General features: G+C 34.0%; 4 protein-coding genes across 5 annotated transcripts; 3 read left to right on the forward strand and 1 right to left on the reverse strand.

The window, feature by feature from the left end:
- Positions 1-4,271: 4,271 nt before the first annotated feature.
- LOC108209976 (nucleolar protein 12) lies at positions 4,272-7,971 on the forward strand. Its single transcript, XM_017381201.2, has 6 exons — positions 4,272-5,104; positions 5,190-5,248; positions 5,725-5,794; positions 5,911-6,036; positions 6,129-6,257; positions 7,320-7,971. The coding sequence occupies exons 1-6, from the start codon at positions 4,385-4,387 to the stop codon at positions 7,773-7,775; spliced, it is 1,560 nt and encodes a 519-aa protein (XP_017236690.1). The 5' UTR covers positions 4,272-4,384; the 3' UTR covers positions 7,776-7,971.
- A 262-nt stretch (positions 7,972-8,233) lies between these two features.
- Positions 8,234-10,837, reverse strand: LOC108208086 (uncharacterized membrane protein At4g09580). The gene is made up of 5 exons (XM_017378567.2): positions 10,701-10,837; positions 10,370-10,616; positions 9,127-9,397; positions 8,877-9,047; positions 8,234-8,700 (listed from the first exon to the last, which is right to left on the reverse strand). The coding sequence occupies exons 2-5, from the start codon at positions 10,582-10,584 to the stop codon at positions 8,560-8,562; spliced, it is 798 nt and encodes a 265-aa protein (XP_017234056.1). The 5' UTR covers positions 10,585-10,616; positions 10,701-10,837; the 3' UTR covers positions 8,234-8,559.
- Positions 10,838-13,771: 2,934 nt separating this feature from the next.
- LOC108209750 (inositol-tetrakisphosphate 1-kinase 1) lies at positions 13,772-15,499 on the forward strand. Its single transcript, XM_017380828.2, has one exon. It carries the CDS (start codon positions 13,975-13,977, stop codon positions 15,070-15,072), a length of 1,098 nt encoding a protein of 365 aa, XP_017236317.1. The 5' UTR covers positions 13,772-13,974; the 3' UTR covers positions 15,073-15,499.
- A 143-nt stretch (positions 15,500-15,642) lies between these two features.
- On the forward strand, positions 15,643-20,189 carry LOC108209751 (probable calcium-binding protein CML29). 2 transcript variants are annotated; one of them, XM_017380830.2, is made up of 2 exons: positions 15,643-18,886; positions 19,502-20,189. In XM_017380830.2, the coding sequence occupies exon 2, from the start codon at positions 19,556-19,558 to the stop codon at positions 20,024-20,026; it is 471 nt and encodes a 156-aa protein (XP_017236319.1). In that variant the 5' UTR covers positions 15,643-18,886; positions 19,502-19,555; the 3' UTR covers positions 20,027-20,189. The 2 variants fall into 2 exon arrangements, with proteins under 2 accessions (XP_017236319.1, XP_063944442.1); XM_064088372.1 differs by having other exon boundaries at positions 15,643-18,864.
- The last annotated feature ends 198 nt before the right edge of the window (positions 20,190-20,387 follow it).

The following is a 20,387-nucleotide window of genomic DNA, read 5'->3' on the forward strand; positions in this document are numbered from 1 at the left end:
TTTTATATTTTTATACAATTATATATAAATAATTTGTGAATTTTTATATGCCTAATTCTTGAATTTCATCATTTTAAATTTTGTTGATTGTTTGCCCACGTCAAGAATCGATATTCAAAGTTTAAACAGCTGAATAAGATACTACCTATTATGAGTAAGGAATATAAATTTTTGATACAATCTTAGATATTTCTTTTATTAAGATATATAATTTAGATTTAAATATTTAATTAATCTGATATTTTAATATGTTATTATGATAGTGTTTTATTAACGAGTTTTCAATAATTATTAAATAACTGATTTTATGTGTTAGTAAACAGTTAATGAGTTTTAATTTTTCGAACTATCTAATCATGTTTTATTAACTAACTTTAAATAGTTGAAAACTAAAATACTTATTTTTACGTCTTAAAAGTGATAAATTTAGATATAAGCTAAGAATTTTTAATTATTTAATTCTGTATTAGTGAAAATGTTGGAAGTGAAGCCAGAGCGTTGGGAGTGAAGCGAGAGCGGGGTCAGAAACTCAGAATATCGAATCTGCCATATGTTTGGGGTGGTTGCATGGAAGCCCATGCTCCGAATAATCTCAGTAATAATGTTGTCACAAGTCCAGTAATGTGAGCTGGATCCCATACAGGTCCTTCTTGGTAAATGTAAAAAATTCATTTTCGCATTTAAGTGGGTGGGCCTTGTGAAAATTTTAAGAATTATTCTCTGCTCTTTGAAAAAACAGAAACTCCCAACTGATCACGGTCTGGTTTAAACCGCAAAATCCGCATAAACCAATTCGATATTAATCCGATCCAAACCGAAACCGAAACGAGGTTTACGGTTTCGGTTCGACTAATTTAAAAAACCGTAGTTTGTGGGTTGGTTTCGGTTTTATATTAAACCAACCCGTTATAAAACCGAACCGCATATTTATATATATACAATACAGATATTTAATATTATATATATACAAAATATTAATTTTATATGAATATATTAATTTTTAAGTTTATACTTACTTGGTTGTTGTTTAGTTAGTTACCTTATCAATACCAACTACAAGTCATATCGATTCAGTAATCCACGACTTCGATTCAAGTTTATGTATTTTATTAGACTAAATTTGTATTTTAATTTAACTATGCGAAATTATGTAAATGGAGACAAAATGATCCTTTATTTTCTAGTAATATTCATGAATCCTTGTATCTGATTATAAGCCTTAGTCATAAACCGATCAATCCGTTTAACCGAACCATCAAAAACCGCACCGCTTGGTCCGGGTTAACTGGTTTGAGGGTCACGGGTTGGTTTGCGATTTTTAAAAAACCGCTAATATATGGTTTGGCTCCGGTTCTACTTCCAATCCGAACCAAACCGGACCGTGATCACCCCTAGTCCCAAGACCGTGTTCAAAGTTTATATATTTTTCGGACCCGTAACTTTCGTTTAAAAATGATATTGTACTCATATTTTTGGAAACTCAAATCGCATTTCAAGAATGATACGCACCCCCGTTAAATTCCGTTCAAATCCTCCCCTCTCAATTTACATGTCCTTTTTTGCTCTCAAATTCTTTAAAATCACAATTCTTTTCACATTTTTAAATTCAATATTAAGGGTGTATTCAACAGAACTTCTAATGTATTATATTTGATTTATGAACTTTAATAATGGAGTATTTTATTTTGTCTTGTAAAAATTCTTGATAAAATGTCACAAAATTGATATAAATTATTTAAGATTTAAGCATAATAATTCAAAATATCATGAATTATGTTGAGATCTTAAAAACATAAAATTATATCGATAATTTCACAAAGTTCATTGTTTTATAAAATTCACAAAAAAAAATCTATCCGAAAGACCATCATATCTTGAATAATGAATCAATTGACTGATATCTAATTTAAGAGTTAATTACACTTTGTAACCCCTAAGTTTGCTCCAAACGCAGTTTAGTATCTGAACTTTAAAACGTGACAATATGCACCCTAAACTTAGCATTCTCATGTAAGTTGTAACCCATAGTCACTATTTCGTCCAAATTTACCGTTAACTGTTTGAGAGGTCCCTAAATTTGCTCCAAACGCAGTTTAGTATCTGAACTTTAAAACGTGACAATATGCACCCTAAACTTAGCATTCTTATGTAAGTTGTAACCCATAGTCACTATTTCGTCCAAATTTACCGTTAACTGTTTGAGAGGTAATTGTGTGTATATCAGTTTCTAACATCTACTTTACCCCATGTGGCCCCTAAAAAATTATGTATTATATTTTGAAATTATTTATGAACACACACAACGATGTAAAACAATTTAAAATAACGTTAAAAATATGTATTTAGATTTGGAATCTGAAAATTTATTTATTTTTAAATAAGCAATATAACTTGTTTTAAAATTTTAAAATAAGTGCATATTTTAAAAATGATTTTAATTTTTTTTACATCGTTGTGTGTGTTTAGAAATAATTTCAAAATATAATACATAAATTTTGAGGGGTCATATGGGGTAAAGTAGCTGTTAGAAACTAATATACACATTACCTCTCAAACAGTTAAAGTTAACGGCAGATTTGGACGGAATAGTAACTAGGGGTTACAACTTGCACGGGAATGTTAAGTTTAGGGTGCATATTGTCACGTTTTATATTTCATGTACTAAACTGCGTTTAGAGCAAACTTAGGGGTTACAAAGTGTAATTAACTCTTAATTTAAACATAATTTAAAATGCCTTTTAAATATCACCAAATTCTAAACCTAATTTAATATTGTAATTAAATATCTAAAATTATATATCTTTAAAATATCAATTAAATATATTTGTATTTTAAAATTAAAATAATATTCTTTTTTTTGTTGAAATAATATTCTTTTAAAATCCCGATCAAACATAACCGAAGTAACCGAAGTTTGTTTGATTGTTTCAGGAGCCCGGCTCTCAACGAGTATTAATTTGATCGAACTTTTTAGAAAAACTAGTTGAGAAGCCGCGCATTGCGGCGGCCTATAAAAAATTATATTAACGATTCAATAATAATATTTGTAGAATAAAATAATTTTATGATTGTCTATAAAAAGTATACTAATGTTTCAAAGTTAATATTTGTAAGATAAAATAAATTTATATTATAAAAATCTTGATGTAATACCAAAACTAATATATAAAATTGCAAAATTGGATTATAATTCATGGTGAAAAAATGAAAATAAATTTATACACGTAATTAACAATTTAAAGTATGACGAATCTTAATTTTATTTGTTTTTTTTAAAAGTAATCATGTTCTTATATTGTCACCTTCCTCCAATTTTTTTGAATTGATTGTGCACAAAAATATCTAACTTAAATATAACTACCCTCTTAAAAGTTGCTTAAACGGAGCAAACAGATAATGCATGAATAATTTTTTCATGTATACAAAGTAAATAATATAAAAATTAACAATAACAAACATGTCCGATGAACAAAACAAATAAAATAAAAGAATAACCAACAAACATACATCACTAATAGTTAATTTATTGACATCAACCATCAATATCATGTCAAGACTATATTCTTTTCCCTCGTCGACTCCAACATAACGGTATAACTACATTTGCTTGCAACAACTTTTACTGTATAAACAGCCTTCACTTATCGTTGCAGAAGAGCGACACCTCCGAGTTAGAAATCGAGCAAGAGAAAGGTATTGTCTAATTTTTGATATTTTTTTCATCCAAAAATTTCAGAAAATTAGAAAAATAGAACGGAGCGATGTGAGAGACGCCACCTACACGCCCCTCGCTTCTCCTTTAAAAATCGAGTAAGAGAACTATCCGGTAGGTTTATGGTATTGAGAGAGGAGGTTGTGTTTAGATGATCCAAAACTCTACGATATATACGGGTATTTATAGATGCAGAGAGACTTGTTTGCCACTCTTTCCCTAATTAAATAATCTGAACAAAATCAGATTAAAATTTTCAAGCTACTATATTCCATAAATAATCTGTCTTTCCCATAATTAAATAATCTGAAACAAAATCAGATTAAAACTTTCAAGCTACCATATTTCATAAATAATCTGAAACAAAATCAGATTCTGAAACTTGCTTCTAATATACTCGAAACTAAAAAAGGTAGTTCTAATTTTTGAGATTTTTCATCTAAAAATTCCAGAAAATTAGAAAAATAGAACGTAGCGATGTGAGAGACGCCACCTACATGCCCCTCGCTTCTCCTTTATATAAGTATATTGATTAGAAGAGAAAAAAGGGTAAGGGAGATATTAAAATAATAAATGAGCTAAAACAAAAGATTTGGGGGCTAGGGTTTGCGTATTAGAAGAACTAACGAAGAGTGTATATTTTTTCTCTTCTCTCTACACGCCTTGTAAAAGATGGGAAAGAAACATAGCAGCAGCAAGAAAGACGGTGACTTGAAACCCCCTTCATCTTCTTCAGGTGATGATATATTTAAATCTATATTTGGTTTTGTATCTCAAGAACAAGAAGCTCAAGCTTCTATCTTTTCTGATAACAATCCATTTAAAAGAAAGCCCATCGACCCATCTCAGCAATCTTTAAAGATTGAGCAAGAAAATGATAAAAATCAGCTGGGTAGTCTTGGTAGTAGTGAATTTGAGACCCCAGATGGAGGGGATGGGAAGAAGAGAAAGAGGAGAAAAGAGAAGGTGGGTGGTGTTGGTGAAGGTGAAGAGTCTGAGCCGAAAGGGTTTTCGAAGAAAGTGAAAGGAAAGGGGGGATCTTTGGGGGAGGATGAGGGTGGTAGTGTTGGCGTGGAGTTGAAAGTGCAAGACAAGAAGAAAAGGAAGAGGGGTGATATTGAGGCTGAATACGAGGCGAAGCGGTATGGGGAGGTGGTGGTGAAAGATGAGAAGGAATTGGGAGGGGGGAATGTCGGAGAGAAGAGGAAAGCTATGGATAGTGTTGTTAGTATGGTTGATAAGGAGGAAGGTTTTGATGATGAGGAGAAGCTTTTGAGGACGGTTTTCGTTGGGAATTTGCCATTGAAGGTCAAGAAAAAGACATTATTGAAGGAATTTAGTCAGTTTGGAGAGATTGACTCTGTGAGGATCCGGTCTGTCCCGATTATGAATGTGGGTTGCTTTCCTGGTTAATGTCTTTTTGTATGTTATTTATGTGATTGAAGTTGTAATTATCTAACTTTGATTTCCTATGCAGAGTAAAACACCAAGGAAAGGTGCCGTAATCAAGAAAGAGTTTAATGCTGCAGTCGATAAGTATGATATGAACTTCATGTCTTTACATGTTATCTTATCTCTATTCTGCAAACATATTCAGAAATAATATCTTGCGTTATTCTTGGATATATGTGTGTGGAACAAGGCTGTCGATTTTTTTGGATATGTGCCTGTTTTTCTTTCGGTTTGATCTTTTTTCTTGGTTAATCCTTTAGTAGTTTCTGATATAGTTAGTGTTGTATCCATTGATTTATGTGGTATAACTTAAAATTTTGTGTATGAATTTTAAGTGGCTGCCTTTTCTAACAAAATCTAAGTATGCCTATGTTGCTTCCTTCTGACATCTAATATAAATATAAGCTGCCTCCTTTTCAAACAAAAACAAAGTATGCCTATATTGATTTCTTCTTGCATCTGATATACACATTGAGGTTCTAATATATTCTTGGGTTTCTAGAGTAGGGCTTCATTGCGGCAGTTATTCTCTCTCATGCCTATCATTTTGATGCTTGCAGTGTTCATGCTTATATTGTTTTCAAGGAGGACGAATCTGCCAAAGCTTCTTTGTCTCACAATATGGCTGTGGTGTGTTTCCGGTTTTAATAGTTGACTGATTTGGTTATCCTTACCTTTCTTGGACGACTTCTAGTATTGGATGCTTCTAAATGTTAGATTGAATACCAATTTGATTGTGTATTTAGGTTGGAGGAAATCACATCAGGGTTGATAGAGCATGCCCACCTCGTAAGAAATTGAAGGGAGAGGATGTTCCCCTGTATGATTGCAAGAGAACTGTTTTCATTGGCAACCTCCCATTTGATGTTAAGGTGACTTTTTGAGTATATCTGTATCCTGTTAATTATCAATTGTTTGCTTTCTGATTATATTTATTTGAGCATCTGTGTATCTCTGTGTGCAGGATGAAGAGATTTATCAGTTGTTTGCAGGTCTTCCTAATATGAATTCCAGTGTTGAAGCCATTCGTGTTGTGCGAGATCCTGGTACAAGTATGGGAAAGGGTATCGCCTATGTGCTGTTTAAGACGAAGGTATGATTTACAAGTCTGTAGTCATCTTTTTATCCATGCCCTCCTTACTACCTTTTTATGTGTTTAATGTTATATCTTCATACTTAAATGCTCTACATTATAATTCACGTTTTGGCATGAATATTGTAAAATAAACCATGTAGTTGTTGGCAGATGATCTATCTTGAGCAAGAAGTGGGTAATGTTTAGGAAGCTTTATTTTCTTGTCCCCGCCTGCAACTGATGTTGAGGGATCTGAGCTTTTTGATAACAATAGAATATATATGTTTGCTAGCAATTATAAGTCTTATCTAATCATATACAATTTAAGTGTTCAGAAAATGTCAAAACATTTTAGGTGATATTTACATATTATATCGGGTAATAGGACCTGCAGCATTGAGCAATTTTAATAATGAGCAATGCTCCTTGTCGTCCACTGGAGCATTTAATTTTCTTGACACATCCAATTTAATTGGTAGGAATTTAGAGGCAATAACCATAATATATATATGCACGATAAATGCTACAGCTTTGTATCTTAAAATGCCTGTATGGATAAATACTGTTTTACAGGTATAACCTTGGTGATGGGTTTCAGCAAAGGCTGAGTAGTTTGAGCTTTTTTTCTAGTTTTATGATACGGCTTAACCTCCATTTTTCTGGATGTTTTAGGTATCTCACCTCACAAATAAGTAAAGAATATGAAACAAGTTGCAGTTTTGTTCTTAACATGTTTGGTTTACTGGTGGTGAGATCTAGAGAAGTGTTGTACTGATCGGCGAAGGTTGTCTGAATGTTTTAAAGAAAATAATAGGCTGTTTACCAAGGGAGTGGTTGGCTATACTTGTATTCCTCTTATGAGAAGTGAATAAGTCTAACTGAACACCCCTTAAGTCTTTAGTTAATTTGAGGAATAAATATTAATCAAGCTCTTGTTTTAAATATTTTTATCGATTCTTATTTGTCGAGCTCTAGTTTCAAATATTTTTTTGATGCCTAGTTGCATATTATCGTACCCAGTTGACCTTATCCGCACTCTACACTGATGCCACAACTAAAAGTTTGATATCTGAGACGCAGGAAGCTGTAAATCTGGTAGTCAGGAAGCGTAACTTGAAGATCCGGGACAGGGATTTGAGGCTCTCTTATTCAAAGCCCAACACCACGCCGTCTAAGCATACAAACCCATCACCTTTCGATCAAAAAAATTCTTCTGCAAAGAAATTTGGTGCAAAGTCCACAACTCCAGACAGCAAGGCAAAGACAATGTCTTATCAGGGTCTGCGAGCAAGCAAATCAGGTGTACAGAAGAAAGTTCACACCAAGAAGTTTGATGCATTGAAGATCAACTCTAGGAGTGTACAAGTTCAAAAGCCAAAAGAACGGACAGAAAAGCGTCCATCAGTTGCTGCAAGAAAGGCAAAAGCACTAAGGATTGCTAGTAATGGTTCTAAAGAAGCGGGTGGGAAGAAACGCAAGATAGAAAACAGAACACCAGGTAGTTCTCAGAAAAGCAAAAAGCCCAGAAGATTTTAGTTGGCCATGGCGCGTGTGCTCTAGCAACCTTTACGATAAGACTAGGCTTGCTGGGTTTTACTAGGGAGTTTTCAGTTTGTCAATTTATTTACTCCGTCTGTTACTAATATACATTTCTTCATAAGGATCCACACATGTTGAAGATGAATGATTGTCACAGTATGATAAATGTCATGAATCAAATGCCTTTCATGTATCCGAGACTACATCACTCTAGTTATTTTTCTGTTGCACAACTAAAAGTAGCACATGCTTTATACAAATGGAATGTTATGTTTGTTGGCTTCACAAGCAACAAACTATTTCTTCACATTCCAGATCTTAATTTATTTCTAATATTTGATAGCGGTTCGTGTTGCTTGGCGCTTGCAGAAGGATCAAAAGCATGGCTAGGTTTTCTGGTTTGCTTTTACAATATCTGCATGGTTTTACAACACTGCCACATTTTGAAAGCAAGCTCAAGAAACAGAATGCAACTTCATTTATAGGGCAAACACTAGTGTCAGCTACATTAGATATTGAATCATTTACATTGATGCCAGTGTTTACTAACAACTGATATTAGTCTAACATATCTGAAAATGATACATGGAACTTACTTCTCGCAATGACTTCCACATCCACAAATTCCATGAAGGGTGCGCAGCACCACCTCTCAGGCTCTCAAAACATCTCCATCCGTTGTAGATCATATATGACCGAAACTTCTTTATAAGATAAATTTCTATGGAGAGTAAATCGGAAGTTGAAGTGGAAGTCAGGTGACCAAACTTTTCCCAACTTATCAGGCAAGTGAAATTTTATGGTTTGGTTTGTTCATTAATGTCGGGGTGACAGTAAATATTCCTATAAGAAAAAGGGTGGCTATCGACTGCATATCATAGAGATCACCTATGGAGCGCAAATCACCAAGTGCCATCCCAGCCTGGTAAAAATAGGGGACTGTTAGCAGCTTCTTGGGACATCTAACAACAAAAACTTATCAGCAGAAGTGTCAAAAATACAACACATTCTAAGTCGAGAAAATCCAATTAACCATCAAAAAGATTATGAAAAACTGTGAAAGCTGCTAAACAACTTGATAAAAGAAGTAATTGTTACCCGGACAGTCACGAAAGCAGCAGGAAGGAGCCCAAATAAAGTTCCCAAGAAGAATATGTGAAAGGGTATACCGACAATTGGTGAAGCAAGATTGATAAAAGTATTTGGCAAAGTCGGGGTTACTCTTAGAAAAAGCACATAGTTCAGCAGAGATTCATGCCTTTTAGCCACCTAAATAAGTGAAGAGTCGTATAAGTTGGCAAACTCAGCAAAGACGACTAAAAGCCATAGAGCGGTGTATGAAGTTCACCTGTTCTTGAAAAAAACTCAGCTTTTCAGGCCAGAGAGAGAAGAGAAGAGGTCGTCCAATTAATTTGGATAGAAAATAGCAAGATGATGCACCAGCTGTAGCATTGAACACAACTAAAGCTACACCTCTGGAAACTCCAAAAAGGGATCCAGCAAGCAATGACAGGAATATAGTACCCGGAATCATAAAAGTTTGCATTACGATGTATACCATGCAGTATCCTGCAAGAACCTGAGCTGTGTAGTCATTTGTGTAGATCTCCAGAGCATCTCTGAAGAAAATTCCATTCGACAAATTAGTGTCTCTTCAAGCAAACTATAGTAAGCCATGGAATAAGAATCATTTGTAGTAATTGACAGTATACAGTATACTCTTCAAAGCAAGGAAATGTCATATGAAGAGAATATGACAAGCCTCCTTATCAATGTTATTTAATGAAACCAAAGATATGAAGGGGGAAAGAAATTTACTCTCCATATTGGCAAATTTAACAGACAATTTTCAGGCATTTATAATGTAACTTTTTACTAACACTTGCACCATAATTGTACAATTTTAAAATCAACATTTTGCTCAGATATATCAATATGCATCTTATCAACGTCTTTTGCTTTACAAACAATGCAAACTCAAACACTCAGTCACAAGGCTAGTGCATCATGAGCAGGGAAGGTCCCGATGTACACAGTCTTACCCTTGTTTTTCATGAGGATTTTTTTCAAAAAGTTCAAACTCTCAACCTCACGGATATGAACTCATTATATAGTTACAAGAGTAAAAAACAAAACTTCGAAGTTACACATGTTCTTTTGGTCGTCCATCCTCCCAAGTCATATGAAACCTTTCTACTGTAGTTCCACCTCATTGATGCAGGAGCCAACTAATGGTCAATGGAAGACATTATGAGCAAAACTTTTTCCTTGTTGGATTCTAAGTAATGACTTTGCTTGATATAGTAGTTTCGTTTATTGTTGTTTTTTCCTCAGAAATAATGCTATACAAATACCTTAATTCAGTTAACATAAGCTCCTAAATCCTAATCCTTTTTCGGGAAATTAAGCTTCTAATCCCAATTCCTACCATATGTAATCTTCCATTTCCATTTGAAAAATCACATACTCAACAGCTTCCGCAAATTATACTAATACCAATTTATCATACTAAGAATCAGAATTCAATAATTTCTGTGTGACGACAAATTATGTCCTTGTCCACCATGACAAACATCACACGTGAGCCTTACCTGAGAATCCGAAGGTCCTGGAGAGTGCGTGGAAGCTTGAGGAAACTATAATCAGAAACAGGCATGGTGAGGTAAACAATAGAAAGGCCGATGCCAAACCCGAAAACGACACCGCTTGCAACAGCTATCTCCCAGAAAGTCACAGAATTATTCACTTTGTCATTGACATTGCACTTCAAAGAAGAAGAAGAAGAGGTTTTCATCTGTTCTCCCATCTTCTTCTTCTTCTTCTCCTCCTCCTTTATCTCTGCATGTACAAAACAAATAACATTGATCATTCATTTTACAATATTCAATCAGATTATTCACAAATAATTAAATATGAACACACGTTGATGATCTTGAGAAAAAGCTCCTCTCCCCTCTTTCTCTCTTTTTTAAATTTTGTACAGAAGTCCCTTTTTCAGCCTGGAAGAAGAGGAGGGATAAAAACCAGGAGAAATCTCCGCTGAATTTTTTTTTATATGTATGTCAAAAGGAATAAAAATCGTGCACGCGACACCCGCCCCTCTGTTTTTTATTTTTTTGCACATTTTTAAATGCGTATTACAAATGATCACAATTTACAGCTCTACCGACGCTATCATACATTCATTTTATTAGATTAGATTAGATTAAAGATACTTTATTATAGTTAAAGATACTTTATTATCACATAAATTATATAAATAAATATAATTTATATTTTGTACCAACAACCTTAGCCTTAAATCCAGGATAGTTTTGCTTAACTTGAGCTGAGTTACTTATTCCAGAATTTATTTATTAATAAACTATATTTTTTAACATTGATATGTATATTTATTAAATATAAAAGTTATTAGTATAATCCCAAATTTTTCCGTGTTATGTTTCAAAGTGGTCTGTATGTTTTTGTAAAATCAAAATTTTAAAAATAAATAAATTATTAAAAAAGATTTAAATTTTCAACTTCTCATATAAGTTAACTTGTAATTTGTTTAAGATGAGAATATATAAACATGACATAAAAAATATTTTTTTTATCAACGTAGGAACGCACCAGGTATTCAAGGGTCCTTCAAGAGTCAAAATCCTCCTCCCTTCAGTAGTCCGAATCTGTGACGAAGAGAATACAAGTTCCCTCTTTTTTGAACCAACACTTGTGACGATATAAAAATATCTTCCGACTTCTTTGTGAGGAGATTTCAAAAAATTAAATCCGCAAGTGTCTTCAGTTATACAATTATGTTAATGCTGGTGTTTTTTTCTTTTCAAATTTACATTCCCGTGTAATTTTATTCTTATCAATTTAAGGATTCTGTATGTGCTATATGCTTCTTTGAATCGTTACTTGTAAATAAATTATAGCCTATTTATATGAATTAGTGTGAAAGAAACAATTCCGGTGTGACGATAGACGTTTTTTTACATAAAAGCAAAGTTACTTTTTTGTTGGGAGCACTAAATTAGAATAAAGTTAAAATCATCCACCTTCATAGACTCAACCATGATAGGCCAACATTTTTATACACACATCCCACTGTATACAGATTTTTCACATTGTACAGTTGTATTTCATGTAAACAATGTCATATATATTTTTAAGGCAGGATCTACATTAATATTATTTGTTAATAAATTTATTAGTGGGTTAGTCAAATATTTATTAAAACTCTAATACAAGTTTTCACTATTAGAAATAGGCTTTATAGATGAAAGTATATTTTATTTCATATTTTTATTTATGAAGCAACCTTTTGTGATTTGATAAACTACATCAGTACGTTACAAGTTGAACTATTTTACTTTATCAGTAAGATAAAGATTGCTTATTTCATTGTCCATGTAAATGTGTTATCGGAAATGTGATGTTCTATCATAATTAAAGTGGAGGCAAATAACTTGTGTCCTCAATTTCACAACAATTATATTTTAATAATTTATTTTGAATAATTCATATCTATATTATTAGAATATGAACATGGATTGTGTAATTTTATATTTGTTAGAATACTTCTTTCTTAAAATTGCAAATGAGATTTATTGGTCTAGAATTATATTTATTTCTCACAAATAAAATGATTTATAAAGACATATTTTCTAATAAGAAGAAAAGTAGATTTCAAATTTGTCACTTTCCACTATTATTCATAAAATTATTTTTCTAAAATATAATTTGCTTTTTTGTGGCGAAAAAATAAATATAATTTGCTAAATTGTTTTCCAATTTTTATAAAAAAAATACAATTCCAAGATCAAGTTAATTTTTAAACTACTCCTTGATTTTTTGTCAAAAAACAATAATACATTCAAGGAAATTGATTTATACCGGAATAAGGAGATAATTATCATCTCAATCCTAAACTCAGGATATTACTAAAATATGCCAATACAGAAACCTGTTCCATTATTGAAATCAAGAATATACTTTGGTTGATGCTTAGGATAATGTATAAAGTACATTCATTTTACTCAACAACTTGAAGAATGTACGTTTGCGGTCAAGGTTGCTCATTCATCACACTACTCATTGTCTTGCCATAAAGATTGTGTTTTGACTTTAAAAATATGTTTTTAGGTCCTTGACCAAAATTTAAATTTATTTATTTGTTAATGATAATTTAAATTATATGTGATGATAGGTATTTCACATAGTAAGAACTAAGAACCCCTGCCTCTATTCTTTTCTAACTAAAAAAATGAAGCTTCATAAAAAAAATTATATTTTAAATATACCTAATAAATTTGTTTCATCAAAAACTTTTTCAGATTATTACTTTTACGAATATTCTGATATTTAATTAATTAAAACCTGAAACTTTTACCTATTTCCAAACCAACTCGACAAAAAAGTCTAGTTTCAAAAGTTAGCTTTATGCCTTTATTTTCATAGAGTAAAAATCTAGTCTCGAGTCTACATTCAACTAGCACAACTTTGAGGATATAGGAGCTGCTCCCTCTGTCTCATTTAATTTTATACGTTTAATTTTACTACTCGACACGCACTTCAATTCTCTTATAAAACATAGTCTTATAACTTAGTTTTAGAATTTTCTGAATAAAAATATAATATTCAAACTTTTATTTAGAAGAAAAAATTTTAAAAATAAATTATAAAATTATATTTTATGAGAACATTAAAATCGTGCTGCGTTCAATCCCCAATGAGTGAGGGGAAGAAGGGAGTACGAGAGTAGCTTACAGGGCCATAGACTTGCGTTAACCCGGACGGAACCGTTACAAATCGGGCCCAAAATATCACGTGACAACAAATCGCAGTAGCCATGTCAATCTGTGAGTCAGTGTCACACGACAGCTATAATAACTACGCGTTTCAGAATCAGCACAAATTGCTGGAGAATATGCCACGTGTGCACCCCACTCATTCCTAACCATGGTTAATTTTAACCTTACCCCTAACCGCCTCACCCAATCCACCCCCTCCCTCCCTCAATCTCTCTCCTATAAATCTCTCCTCTCTCCCCATCTTTCTTTCTCTCTCTCCGCGCTTCAATTACTCTACTTAAATTAAACAAATATTCCCCTTTTTCACAATCACACACTTTAAACCACACAGAAACCCTAATTTCGCAATTCATTCTTCTAAATTAGGGTTCTAAACCTATAGATACACACAGATATTCATGGAGGAAGTGGAGAAGCGATACGGAGTAGGATACGCGCTGGCGAAGAAGAAAGAGAACAGCTTCATACAAGCTTCGTTGTTGAATCTCGCGAAAGAGAGAGGAATCGATTTGATTAAGATCGACACGGAGCGGCCGTTGATTGATCAAGGACCGTTCGATTGTGTGCTGCACAAATTGTACGGCGACGATTGGAAGAAGCAATTGGATGATTACTCGAGGAAATACCCTAATGTGTTGATTATAGACTCGCCGGAGGCGATTCAGCGGTTGCATAATCGAATTTCGATGCTGGAGGCTGTTTCGGAGATTGAATTTGAGAATGAGAGCGATTCGTTTGGTATTCCGAAGCAGGTTTTGATTTATGATGTGAAGAAGTTGTTGGATTGTGAGGAGTGGGGGGAGGTGTTGAATTTTCCGGTGATTGCGAAGCCGTTAGTGGCGGATGGGAGTGCGAAATCGCATAAGATGTCGTTGGTTTATAATAATGAGGGGTTGAATAAGCTGAAACCGCCGATTGTGTTGCAGCAGTTTGTGAATCATGGTGGGGTGATATTTAAGGTGTATGTGGTGGGGAAGTATGTGAGGTGTGTGAAGAGGAAGTCGTTACCGGATGTGAGTGAGGAGAAATTGCCTAGCTTGCAGGGGTCTTTGTCATTTTCACAGGTGTCTAATTTGACTCAGAGTGAGAGAAGTGATGATACGTATTATAAGGCAATGAATTTGGAGGATGCTGAAATGCCTCCGCAGAGTTTGATTTCGGATATTGCTTGTGGGTTGAGGAGGGCAATGAAGTTGAATTTGTTTAATTTTGATGTTATTAGGGATACTAGAGTGGGGAATAGGTATCTTGTTATTGATATTAATTATTTCCCTGGGTATGCGAAGATGCCGGGTTATGAGAAGGTATTGACGGATTTCTTTTGTGACGTGTTTAACAAGAAGCAAGCTGGGAGCCTTGATGGTCAATTGGGGATGAATTGTGAGAAAGAGGTTAGAATATTGGTGGGTAATAATGGGCTGGTTGAGGATGAAGGAGGGCTTCCTGTTTCAACTCTGAAAATGGAAGAAGAGAATGGTAACCAAATTCATGTATGAATAACTTGCTTGTAGCTTTTCTTAGTGATTTGCTTTCCAAGAGTTCATTCAGTTTGGTCAAATGCTGATTTTACTCGTGGATGTGCGAAGTTGAAGCAATCTGTGCCCATTTCTTCTAGATAGGAGTTAGTGACAGTGGTGAATAAGTAGGTACTTTTCCTAGTTTCTGCCTGCTGAGGGCTTTACATGGTGTTCTCTTGTTGAATCTGTACATGTCATGGTTTGGAGATAAGTACCTTCTCAGGACATAAGTTTATTCAATGAATTCTGCAATTTTGTCATTGCATTTTCATTTCCCCTGATTTTGTAATGGTAACACCTTTTCATTTGTGCGTACCACTAGTGACTAGACAGTTTCATTTTTTATTTGCTAATCATGTAGGGATACCTGTATTAATATTTATTAAATGTGGCACTTTTGGATTTAGTTTTACTAGCTTTGATCATGTCAAACGACTTTCATATTTCTCTTGGCTTGTTTTTGGTTGTTCTGGGTTTTCTTGACAGTCACCTCAAAGGCACATGGGCATGATTTTGAAATTCTATGGTTTCTTTGTAGTAGGCTGGACATCTTTACCTTGTTACATGTTTCCTTTTTGTCAAGTTCTCAAGTCATCTCTTGATTTAATACACCTATTGTGACTTCTGATGCAAAATAGTAATCCACATTCCTTGCTTTACAACACTAGAAACTTGATGAAGGGATGTGTCATGTTTTAAATGTAAGAGATTCGTATGACAAAGTGCAGACAGGTATTTGAAAATAGTATGTGTACTGTTGATGGTTGTTGGATGTTGAAAGTATACAGTCTGTTTTTTAGAAGGTTAGTAGTGTACATAGTCTTTCTAAACCTAGGAGGACTGAGAAACCCCCCAATTTAAGTATCCTCAAGTGGAAAGCTGAATCATATATCAGTCAAACCTTAATTATTTTTGAAAACAAGGCTGCAATGAAGTCAAGGTGTCTCAACATGATTAAACCTTAGGATGTATGTCAAGTTGCGAACGACCATGAACATTATGTCTCAGAAACTCCCTAATTGGCTAGTTTAGGCTTGTTGCCTTTTTTTACTCCCTAATAGGCAACTCTTAGTTGTATACCAGTACCATCTTTTGGATCTGATTGTTTTATTATTCATTCCTAAACCATATTTTCTTGTTTTTCTTTTCCAAATTTACAATCAAATTATTGTGTGATTTAATATCTCTGATTTCTGTTGCTCAGTAGTCAGATCCCCATCATGTGCATATGTTTAAGTTTTACTGACACATGCAACCAGCTACTGTTTGGTTTGGCTTGGGCTGTTAAAGTGTTGAAGTACAAGTGGAGTGCCATTTTGTATTCTTGAAAGTGTTTTCTGTGAATAGGGATGAAGGGGGGCAGGCAGTTGTAGTTGCAGCAATGAGATGTGGAATGGTGGTGATCGAGAACAGTATAATATCTTTATCGAAACTGTGTGTACAAACATGCTACTTGGTAAATTTATGTGATCTTTAACCATTTATTTTGATTGCACCAAGATGTGTATATGGTCAACTTGATTTGCAAGATTTGTTTCTTCCAGTGAAAGGTTACCCTTACCTTCATTTGCTAAAATCTATGTAAAGGGCCTGTCATCAGCTTATTAATAGGAAGCTGATATTTTGGGCCAACAGTTCCCTTAAACAACTGTGTTTCAAATGTCTTTAAAACTGTTTTCCACTCTATTAAATTTCTTACTAATGTTCATGGCAAGTTTCTTTGTTAATGAACTAGATTGGATGGATCAGTTCATGGAGAATTTGATCATATACTCCGAGCTATCTTTTGTTGTATTAAGCAAAATTTGAGGCTTATGACTTCTTATATAAATCTATAGGGAACTTTGGTGATTGGTCCAAGTACTGGTTTTGGATTCAAAGACCATCTTTGCCACTCCTATTCTGTAGTTCTTGTAACTGGCTGACTGCGAATAAATTTAAGTTTACAACTGCTTAAATGTTTAAGCTGCCAGGTGAGATTGTTTTAGGGGTAAATGTTCTATTTAATATGAAGCGCCGGTATGTGTTTTGGTGAAGCAGAAAGAAGAAAGACTAGGCCTGAGTTTAAGTTCATTCTGTGTGGGAGGTGGATATGCCAAAAAGCGTGACCACAATAGATCCAAATACCTGTTATGTATGTTATACTCCTTGGCCCTTTATATTGGATATTAGAGAAATTTTTAAAAGGTAGAACTCAGAGCATGTTATAAGCGAAGTATAAACTTTTTCAAATCAGTTCAGCAACATTTACCTCAAATTAGCAAGTACATGTATGCACTTAATTGGGACCAGATTGTACATGCATATTAATAAGATGCCTTGTGATCTCTGCCTAGCCTTTGAGGGTAAAATTTTGGTGTCTATAACTTGCTCTGACTTTTTTTGTATACAGAGATCATAGGACTGTGCTCTTTGTTCTTCCCTTTAATGGAGATGGAACTGCTATCTCATAACAAGCTGCAAACTCTCATCGCTGCATTTGGTAGACCTTTATTATATATTCTGTCTCTGAAAAATGTATATGCTTTATTACCAAAACATATAGATGTAAATAATTTCGTCATTCATGGCTTGTCAATTTGTTATTTAAAAAATAAATTACGTTACAATTTTAGATACATACAAGACTACAACTTTAGATAAAACTCTTTGCTTTCTGTTATAATTACACTTTTATAAGTGTCAAGAATAATTTGATAATATGTTGTCACTGGTTTTAAATCACAGATCGGTATATTTAGCAAGTTTCAACTTGAAGCATTTAAGTTGTTGGTAGTACAACTTCGATCATTTAGATTGTTGATAGCCCACTATGACAGGTGTTATAGTGATGTAGTTTCTAGGTGTCGGTACAAAGCCAATTTTATTGGAAATGCAGATAATATCAGGTAGAAGTGATTGTCCATCAAGCATCAGGATTCAGAGGTTTGCTGGTATAGGACTAGGTTCAGTGTTTACTTCTTCCTATCATCTGTAGCCGACTGCTAGACCCATTTTTCTTAATGTGGTTACATCTTATGCTGACAATTTTTTTTCCATTGGGAACCTGATGTTCTTCATTTTTTGATGTTTCTGTTTTTTTTTTTTTAATATTTTCCTTGTTGAATCCACTATATTGATCCTGTATTGAATTTGTTTCAATCACAGCTGCTAGTGTAAACATATGCAATTGATATTGCTTGCAACCGAGTTAAAATGCATTGTTGTGAGGCATTGACGTTGGAACTGTCAACTAAGATCCAGGTCAGCTTTGTTATGGGCTCTCTTAAATCACCTGTTTAACTGAGGTGATGGTAACATATTCTCCAGAGTCTAATTCAGTTGTCCATAAGATCAGATAGAGTTATAAATGTTTGGATGGATTTTGGCTTTGATCAGTTTTGAGAGTTTTATGCTGCTTGTGATCTTGTAGCATGTGTGTTGAACTTTTTTTCACTATGCTGCACGTTTGTTTTTTGTTTTTGAGGCAAACGGCCATATTAATGAAAGATTATTAACCAAGCATATTAGTTAGAAGTTATTGTATGATTATTACAGAGTTACCTACAACTATTAGCAGTTACAGGCAAGATTGTCACCAAGAATATGTCGCTACATTTTGTCCTTTGTTGTATTGTATACCTGAGGACTGAGGTGCTTGTATATTTGGTCTAGCACTACAAGACCATAAATGAAGGGGTAGAAGAACCAGAACAGATGCCAACACAAGTAATCTTATACTCTGGTGCGTACAGAAGCCGCGGCAGAGCACAAAAACACAGTTCTTGAAAGGTGCCAACAAAAACCAAAACGGGTTAGAGTTATTGTTTTAAATAATATGATCACTGTGCACTGTTGCACATTGTTAGCGTGATGCATATTACTATATTACGAAGGTGCTATTTACAGCAACTGTTGAGTATTAAGTATTAACAGCTTATTACATCTCGCGCTACATGTAGTTGAAATTTGGATCACATCTTGTGCACTTTGCACAAAATCAACATCAGTATACTGCTGCTCTACAACAACAATAACTAGTTGTCTCACATATTACACATTTTAAATTACTGAACAAAAAAACATACTGACATATTGGAGTCTCGTAGATTGGAATATGCTGGTTCACACTTGTCAAATCCTAATAGTTTGTCCTGTGCTTTTTTAAAATAATTCTTAGCATAAGATAAATAGGAATAAATTTTATAGGAAAAAGTAACTGCGAATTCTCTGGAAAGAATCTGATACTAGGTAGGTGCACTATCTCTGGTATGAATGATCTTATAGGTAGTATTTGTGTTTGAGTGGGCGAATATGCAAGCACTTGCACAAGATATTAACTTTATGGTCCAATTCTCTTGCGTGATTGAAGGGTATCCCCTTTTTTGGTTGTATATATAGTAAAATTATGCACTATTAATGTTCACAGCAAGCCTGCAAATACAACATACAGTCCAAATTCCAGAGGAAGAATCTCAAAGAAATGGCTCAGCATGGCTCCCTCTCTGCTGAAACAGAGACACTTAGTTACGTGCTACGCCTGTTGGAGGCCTTTCGAGCCTTTGATTCAGACAATGATGGAGGAATCACTGTTGCTGAGCTAGGAGGAGTGATGGGGTCACTTGGATACAATCCAAGTGATCAAGAAGTGAGGGCCATGATGCAACAAGGAGACAAGAACCGAGACGGGCTCCTGAGCATTCAAGAATTCTTAGAGCTGAACACAAAAGAGTTGGAATTAGGTGGCTTGGCCAACTCACTTAAGACTGCTTTTGAAAATATGGATTTGGAAGGAGATGAGGTTGTTACCGGAGAAGAACTTTTTGAAGTTCTGGGAAATAGTAATGAACTAGGTTTAGAGGAATGTGAAGCTATTATTGCTTCAATTGATGGGGATGGGGATGGGGCCATAAGTTATGAGGATTTCAATCTTATAGTTAGCTGCCTCATCTAAATATCTGTCTGATCAGTGTCTCCAGACTCCAAATTGATGATCAGCCTACGAAATTATGTTCGTGTAATCTTATAATTTACGTGATCATAATCCTTATGTATATGTATGATAGCTACCATATGCATATTTGAATAATTACACAGTAGCAATATGTTCTGTTTTTTGTAGGCTCTCGTAAAGTACTTTTTCTGTTTACTCATCTTTGATTTATACTTCAGTGCTTGTCTCAGTCAATAAAATATACTATTCCCTCTGATGCATTATACAAGTTGTTTGACTTTTTAAATCTAATTTTAGTTGCTTTGATCATGTAGCAAAAATTATTATTTTTATAACTTTTTTTATGAATAAAAATATAGCA

Source organism: Daucus carota, chromosome 2 (genome assembly GCF_001625215.2).
Source record: "Daucus carota subsp. sativus chromosome 2, DH1 v3.0, whole genome shotgun sequence".
Lineage (NCBI taxonomy): Eukaryota > Viridiplantae > Streptophyta > Magnoliopsida > Apiales > Apiaceae > Daucus > Daucus carota.